General features: G+C 55.0%; 1 protein-coding gene across 1 annotated transcript in view; it reads left to right on the top strand.

The window, feature by feature from the left end:
* Positions 1 to 269: 269 nt before the first annotated feature.
* The window catches only part of C1QL1 (complement C1q like 1), a 59,220-nt gene continuing 47,769 nt past the window's right edge, over positions 270 to 11,720 (top strand). The window contains exon 1 of the mRNA XM_067556238.1: positions 270 to 854. Within this exon, the coding sequence (XP_067412339.1) occupies positions 285 to 854 (570 nt within the window). The 5' untranslated portion in view covers positions 270 to 284. The remainder of the gene's footprint in view (positions 855 to 11,720) is intronic.

Genomic DNA, 11,720 nt, shown 5'->3' with positions numbered 1-11,720 from the left:
AGCGAGGAGCGGAGCGGAGCCGAGCCGGGCCGGCGTCTCCCCCCTGCGCATCCCGGGCTGGGGGCCGCCGCCGCCGCGCCGGGGCAGGGCAGCGGGCGCCTAGCTCCCCCCGCACCGACCTGGGGCGGCTTAGCCCGCGGAGGGGCCCCGCCAGCCCCCCGGCCCCCGGCCCGCTGCCCTGCGAGGTGGCCGCCCCACCGGGCACCATTCCGCCCCCGGCCCAGCCCCGCGCCCGGCTCAGCGTCGGCAGGAAAACTTTGGCGGCGGCCGCGCTCGGCGTGGTGATGCTGCTGGCGCTGGTCGTGCTCATCCCGGTGCTGGTGGGCTCGGCGGGCACGGACGGCCGCTACGAGATGCTGGGCACCTGCCGCATGGTCTGCGAGCCCTACCTGGGCCCGGCCGCCAGCGCCCGGCCCGAGGCCGCCAGCCCGGGCCAGCCGCCGCCGCCCTCCACGCTGGTGCAGGGGCCCCAGGGCAAGCCGGGCAGGCCGGGCAAGCCGGGGCCGCCCGGGGAGCCCGGCCCGCCGGGCGCGATGGGGCCGCCCGGGGAGAAGGGCGAGGCGGGCAAGCCGGGGCCGCCGGGGCTGCCCGGCGCGGGGGGCAGCGGCGCCATCAGCACGGCCACGTACAGCGCCGTGCCCCGGGTGGCCTTCTACGCCGGCCTGAAGAACCCGCACGAGGGCTACGAGGTGCTCAAGTTCGACGACGTGGTCACCAACCTGGGCAACAGCTACGAGGCGGCCACCGGCAAGTTCACCTGCAGCGTCCCGGGCACCTACTTCTTCACCTACCACGTCCTGATGCGCGGCGGGGACGGCACCAGCATGTGGGCCGACCTGTGCAAGAACGGCCAGGTGGGTGCGGGGCCGGGGGCGCCCCAACACCCTCCCCCCACCGCGGGGTACCCCATCCCCCCGTCCTCCTCCTCCTCCCACCGCGGGGCACCGCATCCCCTCCACCCTCTGCCCCTCGCGGGGCATCCCATCCCCCCCATCCTCCTCCCCCCTCGCGGGGCGCCCGCACCCCGCTGCTAACGGGTCCCCAGGCTCCCATCTCTTAGCAGGAACCGAGCCGGAGCCCGGGAGCTGTAAGTTGCACCGGGGAGTCTCTTTCGGACTGATGCTCGCTCCCCCCCATGCAAAGTTTCTGTTCCAAGAGCTGGAGTCTCCGCTCCAGGTCGGGTTTGGGGGCGGGTGGAGGCCGGGGGGGTTGGGGATCCCCAGAGGCAGGGAGAAGTTTGGGGGGTTTCAGAGAGCAGCGAGCTGCCTTGGGCCTGCTACTTTCTCTGCCTTGTTCCCCAGCCCGGCCCCTCTGCACCCGGGGTGGGGGGCAGGGAGCATGTCTGGCGATAGATATTTGTTTGCAGTGAAAAGAATTCACAGGAGGAAACACTCGCCTCCTAAATCTTCCCCTCCTCCCGCCCTCCCCTGACAGCCGTGACTGGTTATGATGCCGGCAGAGGACTCTCCAGCCCCCTAATTGCGTTTCCTAATTAAGCCAGAGCTGAACAAAGTGTCCAGCTGATCTGGTGCTGCCTGACCCACTGCACATCCTTGTCGGTGGGTCCCTCGGTGTCTGATTGTCTCTTCTGGTGCTGCTGTCTGTCTGTCTGTCATCCTTGGCGCAGGCGGGTGGCACCTCATCTCCCTGCTGGGTTAGGACCTGGAAGAGAGCGTCAGTTTCACAAGCTGATAAGCGAGAAGCAGTTGGGTGGCAGGGTAATTTAATCACAGCGGATGCCTCAGTTACTGGGGTCTTCAGGAGAAAAACTTATTTTCAGAGTCGCCTCTCACAAGCCTTCCTCAGGCTGGATCGTGAGCCAGGCTGCTCGGGCTGAGAGCAGGTTCCATGTGATGGGGCTGAGTGCAGGGAAGTTCCCTAGATCCCAACAGGTCCTGTGCTGTGGTTGGTTCTCTGACCTCCACAATGGTGTTTGATTTCCCCAGGGAAATTTGCAAGGGATAGATGGTGTGATGGATCTGGGTCCTTTTTAACATTAATTGTTGTCTGCCACTGCTTATTCAGTTGGCCATTGCTCGTATGCCGCTGCCTTTCACAAAGCTAACCTGTGAGATGCAGTGAGTTTGGTGGGTCTCTGGTAGCTCCTGGCAGAGAGCTGTCCATTTCACCCACACCACAGCGGCCTGCTTATTTACAGACCAGAGCCGTTAGGGCCAGAGGGGAACTGTGATCATCTAATCTGGCCTCCTTTGTTAGGATATTTATTCATTCATTCCCCCAGTGGTAGAGTCTACAGGTCCCAGCTGAGCTTCAGCCCCACGGTACAGGTGCTGTGCAGACAGAGTACGGGCGGGTCCTGCCTCAAGGATCTTCCAAGCTCAATAGACAAGCAAAGGAGCTGATGAGAAACAGGCACAGAGAGGGGCAGTGGTTTTGCCCAAGGTCACACTGCCGGAGCTGGGAATAGAACCAAGGTCACCTGACTCTCAGTCCAGTGCACTAGCTGCTGGCGCCCACTGCCTTCTGTAAAACAGGGCCCATAGAGACCGTGCCCGTCGCTTCTGTCTTACACTGCCTCAACCTCCCCATCTGCAACATGGGGGAACAGAGCCCTCCTTAGTCAGGAGCTTTGAGAGCCGAGCAGGAACACTGTGAGATGACTGGTTAGATTGTGGTATCGACTCCTTGATTTGCTGTCTCAGGAGACCAAAGGCCGGCGGGGCCATGGACACTGGATCTTAAATCTAGACGAGGTTGTGGGCTGGCTGCAGGTCTTTGTCTTGTGTCACACATATGTCAGACTGGCTGATCAGAATGGTCTCTCTTGGCTTTAAAATTGATGAAGTCCACTTCTCTCCAGGGCAGCGTCCGGTCAGCAGGGGCAGTGTGTGGAGGAGTGTGCTCTGCCAGTGCCTGTGCAGCACCAGCTGTGTACACACGCAGATGGCGCCAGTCACGGGGCTGCCAGTCCAGCACCTTTTACCAGCACTAAATTCCCTTCAAAATGTTCATTCTCTCCTGCCACATGGACGCTGAAACATTCTTCACAGAGGTTTTCTCCTGTACCTGGCAAAATGTCCTCTGCCCTCACCCACTGTCTGTGTCCTGCCCCCCTCCACCCCAGACGTGGCTGCAGGGAGGTGGTGTCCCTAATTTATAAGGCTCCTGGAGATCCCACTTTGAATGCACTAAAGACTTTACAAAAATGTAAAAGGCTCTTTTCTGCACTGAAATCCACCTTTCTCTGCCGGATCTTTATAAACCTTCCCTCCCAAAGAAAAACTGCCTGTGATTTAAGGCACAGATAGTCAGCTCTAATAGTGACTTTCCAGTCACACCTGAAATGTCACTTGAGCTTAATTTTCTTTGGTGTCATCCGCTATTGTAGTGGTGCAGTCGTGCCACCATCATTAAGGATGAGTCTCAGTGATTCATTTGGAGGGGAGGGAAATCTGAGCGTCACACCCTCCCCTTTGAGGGGATGTGCTAGCTGTGGCTTTCCATGTCTACCAACTTCCAGCCAGGGAGTGGGTTTTCTCCTCTAGTTTTTTCCCCTGTGGTTTCCCTTATCATTTGTTAAATGCGGGCCTGATCCTGTGTGCCCTGCATGCCACCGAGACCCCAGCCTGGCTGAGGGTGTAGGATTTACTCTGTGCCCTGGGCCACACTCCCTGCTGTGATGCTGATAAATGGCTCATGTTACTTGTGTTGCAGTAGCAGCTAGAGGACGCAGCTGAGCTCAGGGCCCTGTTGTGATGGGCGTGGCACAGACATAGCGAGAGACAGGCCCTGCCCCGAGGAACTCAGTCTGAGTGGACAGGACAGATACGGGGCAAGGAGGGGAACAGAGGCAGAGAGAGAGGCAGTCACTTGCCATGGTCACTGAGCAGGTCAGAGCCAGGATGAGAACCCAGCACTGCTGGCTCCTTGCTCCCTGCCCTGCTCCCTGGGCGCTGATCCCTCCCTTTAGCACCCCTCCTGCAGACAGCTTTCGGATGCTTTGGTTTTGTTCGCAGAACAGAGAAACGCTCTAAAGGCTCCCATGAGCGCGCTCAGAGGTGCCAGATGCCAGAGATGCTGGAACTAGGCTTGCAGAGGTTTCTGTCATATCCAAGGCTTACAGTTTGGGTCGATGGCTCAGCACCTCGGCCAGGTGCTGAACACTCTGGCCCCAGCCCACCCCGGCACTGAAGCAGGTGCCTAACTGGGAGCATGTGAGCTGTCCCATTGAAGTCATGTCATTAAAGTTAATCATCTGCTTGCGTGGTTTGGAGGCAGTGCGCTCCCAGCTTAGCAGGATCAAGTGCTGTTTGACACGGAGGATGTATTCCTGCCCCCATCAGCTCAGGCGAGGTTGGCCGCTGACTGCAGTGGGGGCAGGATCTGACCAATGTTACCTGTGTTTTCACCCATGTTCTCCCTGGAAAATTCCCCGGTTAAAACACACCTAGCCAGCTTCAGCTTCTGAGCTGCAGTTTGGCAGTCACGGCTCTGGCGTAGAGGGGAACGGTTACATGAGCGCGTGCACTTGTTGCTGCTGCATTGTGTGAATGATGATAACAACAACCTGGGAGTAACAGAAATGGCTTTTTTCCTATTAAAAGTATCATTGCTCTTATCCAACTCCCTCAGGTGCCCGTCTCGGCCGCCCCCGACTGTTACAAGATGTGTTAGGGCACAATCGTGACTGGAGTTAGTGGGTGGGGATTTTCAAAGAGCCCTACCGGAGTTAGGCACCTGCACTCCATGGGATTTAGGCGCTGAGCTCCCTTCGGCTTCATTGACAATCCCAGCCTTTGTCAATAGCTAGACATTTTTCTCACTCTAAGGACTGATTTATGCTCCGTACGGGCTCCCAGAACGAAGCTGAACGGCTGCTCCCATTGAGATCAGGAGGAAAACTCCTCTGAACTTCCGGGGCACGGGGATGAAGGCTAAAGTCAGCACTGAACCCGGCCTCAAAGGCTGCGCGGTGACCTCTCTCCTGCCCTATCACAACCGGCTCCAAAGCCCACTGAGCTCAACGGGGGGCTTTTGAGTGACTTGAACGAGCTTTGGATCAGGTCCCTGAACTGCTGCTACTTCCTGCAACCCCATAACCCAGGAACGACTGCTAAATGCTGAAGAGCTGGATCCCGCCCACACTTACTGGAGGGAAGCCCCAGAGGGTCAGGAAGTTTTAGCAGCTAACTCCCACGCACGAGGTCCAGGTATTCCTGAATTGGGGCCTGGGCTGAGGGGTTGTATTTGCAAGACCAGGCATGCTCGGATATATCTATAGCAGCTACAAAGAGTCAAGCAAGGGCAAATAACATCAGTTGCGTGTGCATGTGGAATACAGCGTAATCGTCTTTTAATAACGGGGTATGCCAGTTTCCATGCGTCGCTTACTAATTACTAACCGCATCTCGCTGTTAACATACTTATAAATACAACTCACAAGGGCGGCAAGTGCTTGGAGGGTGAACAGTGCTGGTTAGATGATCTCTGGGACAAGCACTTGAGTGGAAAATGTGGCTGAGACGCTTTAAAAGAAATATTCACAGTAATTCGTTTTCCTATTAAAAGAAATGGCAAAATCCCCCAGATGAACCTGAATGGGAACAGAAGGCGGGTGTTTAGTGTGGGAACCTCCGGTCCCCCAGCCCCATGTACCCAGCGTGGGATCCCCCCTCCCGTCAGCCTCTTTTATAGTGGTGCATGTGGGAGAATGAGTGAGCGGGGGCGAGAGAGTCAGGACTCCTGGGTTTTATTCCCATATCTAGGTGGGCTCGTTATTTGTCTGTGTGGCTGCATTCCTTTTGAACGGGGCAGAGCAGAGGGCAGCAATTCCAGGGGTCAGAACAGTGGCCTGCGGGTAGGACTCCTGGATTCTAGTCCCAGCTCTGGGGGTGTTTACCCTAGTGGTTACTGGGGGGGAGAAGGGCTCTTGGATCCTATTCCCATTTGTTTTCTGAGCTTGGGCACCTCCCTGTGACACCGGGTTCATAACATCGACCTGCCTCCTCCTGTGTTATGCTGCCAGACTCGTTACTGTCTGCGAAGGGCTCGGCTGCAGGGGGCTGTGAGAAGGCAGGAGGGGGGATGAGGACTTCTCTTAGCAATGGGAACCTCGCTGTGACGAGCAAGGTGGGAATCCTAATTAGCCGGCTCGTTCCCTGTGATAGCATCTGCTGGACGCCAGCCCGCGTTCGAGAAAGAGAGAAAGTTCCAGTGAAGCAAAGCGCTGCTAATTGCTGCTGACATGATTGGAGTCCGCTGTAAATCGCCTGATCCTGGGGAAGAAGGTGCCGAGGGGCCATGGAGCCATTGATTTCCTATGGCTCTAGCAGGCCGGATTCTGCCCGCCTTGCACTTCCAGCAGGGGGAAGGCAGCCAGAGATGTTCCTGGCACGTGTCTGAGCCAGGCTCTGACTGTGGCACTGAGACGCTCACCACTCTACGGCAGTGACGGGCCTAGCATTTGGGTGCTGGGTTGGGCCATAGCCCTAGACCTCCCCCCACTGCACCATCTGGGCTGGGCTGGGCTGGGCAGCCAAACCCGGATCCTGAGCCAGTTTATGGCTTGCTCCCATTTCTGCAAAATCCCCGTGTTGAGCACGTGGGGCTGATGCTGCTTTGTCAAGTGGAACGCCTCCCCCCCCCCCCCCCCCCCATTGACTTGGAGACAGCAGGGTCAGCCCATCAGCCGGGGGTCCCAGTTCTGCATTATAGTCCCAATTCACACAGCACATCAGCATATGCGTCATTTGAAACACCTGCTAAAATGCAGTGGGACGTCAGCCCCCACCAGTCACCAGCCCTGCCTGTGCTCTCCCTTTCCCCTGACATCACGGTGTCCTTTCTGCTCTGCCCCAGTCTCCTGCACCCCCCATGTCTGCCTCCTGCCCCCCACAGCCCCTACCCCCCTCAGTCTGCCTCCTGCCCCCACGTTTAGATAAACCCTGAGCATGTGGGCAAGACTCACCAGCCAGACACCCAAGAAAGAATTCTCTGTAGTAACTCAGAACCCTCCACATCTAACATCCCACCACAGGCCATTGGCATATCTACCACCAGTAGTCAAAGATCAGTCAATTGCCGAACTAGGCTGTCCTATCATACCATCCCCTCTATACATTTATCAAGCTCACTTTTTGCCCCCTCCCCCTTTCCCCCTGCTCACCTTGGAAGGCTATTCCAGAACTTTGCTCCTCTGATGGTTAGAAACCTGCGTCTAATTTCAAGTTTAATCTTCCTGATGGCCAGTTTATATCCGTTAGTTCTTGTGTCCACATTGACGCTGAATTTAAATATCCCCTCCCTGGTGTTTATCCCTCTGATGTATTTATAGAGAGCAATCATATCTCCCCTCAGCCTTCTTTTGGTTTGGCTAAACAAGCCAAGCTCTTTGAGTCTCCTCTCATAAGGCAGGTTTTCTATTCCATGGATCATCCTAGTCGCCCTTCTCTGCACCTGTTCCAGTTTGAATTCATCTTTCTTAAACATGGGGGACCAGAACTGCACACAGTATTCCAAATGAGGTCTCACCAATGCCTTGTATAATGGTACTAACACCTCCCTACCTCTACTGGAAATACCTCATCTGATGCATCCAAGGACTGCATTAGCTTTTTTCACGGCCACATCACATTGGCAGTTCACAGTCATCCTGTGACCAATCAATACGCCCAGGACCTTCTCCTCCTCTGTCACTTCCAACTGATGTGTCTCCAGCTTATAGCGGAAATTCTTGATATTAGTCCCTACATGCATGACCTTGCACTTTCCACTATTAAATTTCATCCTATTTCTATTACTCCAGTTTACAAAGTCATCCAGATCTTCCTGTATGATATCCTGATCCTTCTCTGTATTGGCAACACCTCCCAACTTTGTGTCATCCGCAAACTTTATTAGCACATTCCCACTTTTTGTGCCAAGGTCAGTAATAAAAAGGTTAAATAAGATCGGTCCCAAGACTGATCCCTGAGGAACTCCACTAGAAACCTCCCGCCAGCCTGACAGTTCACCTTTCAGTATGACCTGTTGTAGTCTCCCTTTAATCAGTTCTTTATCCACCTTTCAATTTTCATATTAATCCCCATCTTTTCCAATTTAACTAATAATTCTCCATGGGGAACCGTATCAAATGCCTCACTGAAATCGAGGTAAATTAGATCCACTGCATTCCCTTTGTCTAAAAAATCTGTTATCTTCTCAGAAAAGGAGATCAGGTTGGTCTGGCACGATCTACCTTATGTAAAGCCATGTTGTATTTTATCCCAATTACCGTTAACCTCAATGCTCTTAACTACTTTATGTTTCAAAAATTTTTCCAAGACCTTGCATACTACTGAGGTCAAACTAACAGGCCTGGAGTTTCCTGGATCACCTTTTTTCCCTTTCTTAAAAATGGGAACTATGTTAGCAATTCTCCAGTCATACGGTGCAGCCCCTGAGTTTACAGATTCATTAAAAATCCTTGCTAATGGGCTTGCAATTTCATGTGCTAGTTCCTTTAATAATCTTGGATGGAGATTATCTGCCTCTCCCTCCCTGATTCAGTCCCATTAAACTGTTCGAGTTTGGCTTCTACCTCAGATGTGGTAATTTCTACCTCCATATCCTCATTCCCACTAGCCTCCCTACCACTATCCCCAAGATCATCATTCGCCTCATTCAAAACGAAGGCAAAGTATTTGTTTAGATATTCGGCCATGCCTAGATTATCTTTAACCTCCACCCCATCCTCAGTGCTCAGCGGTCCCACGTCGGCTTTCCTGGTTTTCTTCCTATTTATATGGCTATCGAACCTTTTACTATTTGACTTCTCTGACTCCTCAGAGTCTGGCTTCCATGCCCTCCGTGCTGCCCCTGTGGCCCCGTTCCAGGCACCTCGCGTTCCCCCGGCCCCTTCCTGGCCCTTCCCTTGGGGCGGGCTGTGGCTGCAGTTCAGTGAGCGTGATGCTGTGTGATTGAAGGCAGAAATCGGACAACTGATGAGACCCCTTTAAAAAGTCCCGCGCCCCACCCACCAGCAGGGCGCTGGCGCTGAGGCGGTAGGGCAGGCCGTGACGGAGCAGGCCCTCAGGACTGTGGCATGCTGCTAGGACAGTGCAGGTGACCGAGCATAATGACCCACAGTAGCATTTGGCCTGGACAGTGGGTGAATCCGATTCCCGTGCAAAAGGTGCTGGGATCTTTGGAGGCCAGGGGAAGGCGCTCCGAAGCAAGGGGGCTGAGGGGGCCGATGCGAATGTAGATAGACCACAGCAGGCCCCATCCCCGCTCCTCCTGTCACGGTCGAGAACACTGAGTGGTGGGGCCCGGGACGCTGGGACGTGTCTGATTGAACGAGGCACGCGGGGCTGAGGAGAAAGTCAGGCAGGGCCTGGGGCCAGCCCGCCACCCGCACCTCCTGCCTCGTTACAGACCTGTAGCAAGAAGAAGGCCGCGCGGCTGAGACCCCGAGCCGGAGCTAACTGGGAGGAAATGGAGCGTGGGCGTTCCAGGTCTAGCGCTCAGCCCCCCGGGGAGAGCTGCAGCTGCCCCTGAGCGAGGTGCCAGAGGTCTGCTCGTGCCTGGTGCTCAGCATGCTCCACTTGGGGTCTAGGAGATCCCAGCACCTCGCAGGATCCAACCTCCCGGGCCTCATGCTGTGTTCACAGCCCTCCCACACGCGCCCCAGGGACGCCTGCCTTTCCGACCCGGCAGGGGCTCATCGCAGGGCAAGGTCTGCCCATCCCATGGCTCTGTGCCCCTAGGAGGCTGCAGTCTAATTGTTTTAGCTTGCAACAGGCAAAAACCCAAACCCAAACCCAGCCCTGCTCTTGGACATTGAAGTTTAATTTCCTCCGACTAACCCCAGCTCGGGGGTTGCTGACCTGTCTCTTCTTTAAACTGAATTCCCACTGCAGAGGCTTCCTCCTCTCCCCTCACTTGGGGAATTTGTTTGCCTCTTGGTTGTAAAACACCAGCATCTTGTGCTGGCTAGAGACGGAGTCTCCTCCTTTGGCGGTTTGTTCCTGCGTATTCACACGGGCTCTCATACCCTGGTGTGGAGGGCTCTGGAAATACCTGGGCAGAGAGATTCAGCTGCTTATTAGTTATTCTCCTTATTGTTTTTATGATGCTGTAGTGATGTTAGTGAACAGCCCGGGGACCGCAATATAGCTGGTGTCTGCACAGAAATGCACAGCACAATCAAGCAGGAAATGGAATCCAATCCAGTGGCCAGGGATTCGGGACTCCAGCGCTCTGGGGGGATGCTGGAGGTCCCAGACTCTCTTGTAAAGAGAGAGCTGTAGTCTCCAGACATCCCATCTTCGGGGACTCCAGAGCTTTACTTTCAGACTCATCTTTATTACCAAGTGCTGGGAGCTGCTGGGAGTGTGAATGGCACAACCCAGACACATAACATGCTGCGGGGTATTTACTGGGCTGTGTGTGTGGAGATTGGTGATTAGTCAGGAGGAGCACAGTGGGGTTCTAGGCAGTGGGGCGCAGATTCGCAAAGTAGCTCAGAGGATTGGGAGCGGGTTGGATGCTCTGAAGCCGATAGGTTTCCAGCAATCGTTGTGGAATGAATTCCAGCCACAGCCAGTTTTGGTGTGTCTACACTGCAGTGGAACGCGCAGGCACAGCGGCCTGGGTCAGCTGACTCCAGCTCGTGGGGCTCCGGCTGCGGGGCTGTAAAACTGCAGTGTCGATGTTTAGGCTTGGGCTGAAACCTTTGGTTCTGGGAGCTTCTCCCCTTGTGGGGTCTCCGATCCCGGGCTCCAGCCCAAGCCAAAACAGCGACACAGCAGTTTTATAGCCCGAGTTAGCTGACCAGAACCAGCCCTGGTGTTTGATTGCAGTGTAGACATACCCTTAGGCATCTCTATTGTCAGCAGAATCAAACCGGAGACCATTAGCTCCAAAAGCAGCAGCCTCTTTAGCTGGGAGGGGCAGCTCCTTCTCCCCGCTAAAGCTGGCCTCTAGCAGAAGCAGGGTCAATGTGCAAACCAGTGTATTACCCAGAGCCAGTCCCTTACCTCAAGACCTCAAAGGTGCTTCCTCTATCACACATGGCCGTCTGCATATGCACCACTTTGTCCGTGCGAAATAAACCCATGTGCAGATGAGCACCGATGCATGCCATCCCCATTCTACACGAGCAACCATGACAGTAGGTGCACACACACGCTGTAGAAGGATCCTTGGAAAAGCGGGTGAAAGTTTCACTGCAGGAATCTGAAAGGGCAGGAAGTGTGCAGCGGATTGGGTGTGTATCGGCTCGTGCACAGATCGGAAGTCCCCCCGGTGCCTGGTGAGATTTGTGGGTGAATCTCACACTGAAAAATATAATCTGTGGTCAGCTCAACCGCACAGAGTCTGTGCTGTGCTTTTTGTTACATACTGAGGCTGTATCACCTCGCTCTGGAGTGAGCGACTGGGGCAGGACATTCCACTCATGGTACAGTAGGACTGAAGGAATCACATCTCTCAGTGCTGGCGGAGCTGAGCCATTGAGCCCAGTGATTAATTCTGGATGTTAGAGGGTATGTAATCATCCCAGAATGAATCGGGTACTTGTGTGGTCAGCTCTGAATCCCTTACTCTTCTTGTGTTTCATAGATAATCACGGGTCTTAGACGTGGATCCCTTTCTTAGCCGGGCTCAGTCAATTTCATTTCAGTCTAAAATCCCTGATTCACCGCAGCCGTCCTTCAGTGGTATGAACCCAGTGGAGTTACGCTGGCATGAAACGCAGTAGGGAATTAGCCCGGAAATGT

The sequence above is a fragment of the Emydura macquarii genome, unplaced genomic scaffold, assembly GCF_026122565.2.
Source record: "Emydura macquarii macquarii isolate MOO-44397 ecotype Brisbane River unplaced genomic scaffold, CSIRO-AGI_Emac_v2 contig_1692, whole genome shotgun sequence".
NCBI lineage: Eukaryota > Metazoa > Chordata > Testudines > Chelidae > Emydura > Emydura macquarii.
Note: the sequence above shows the minus strand (reverse complement) of the source record. Positions and strands in the feature narration are given on the sequence as shown.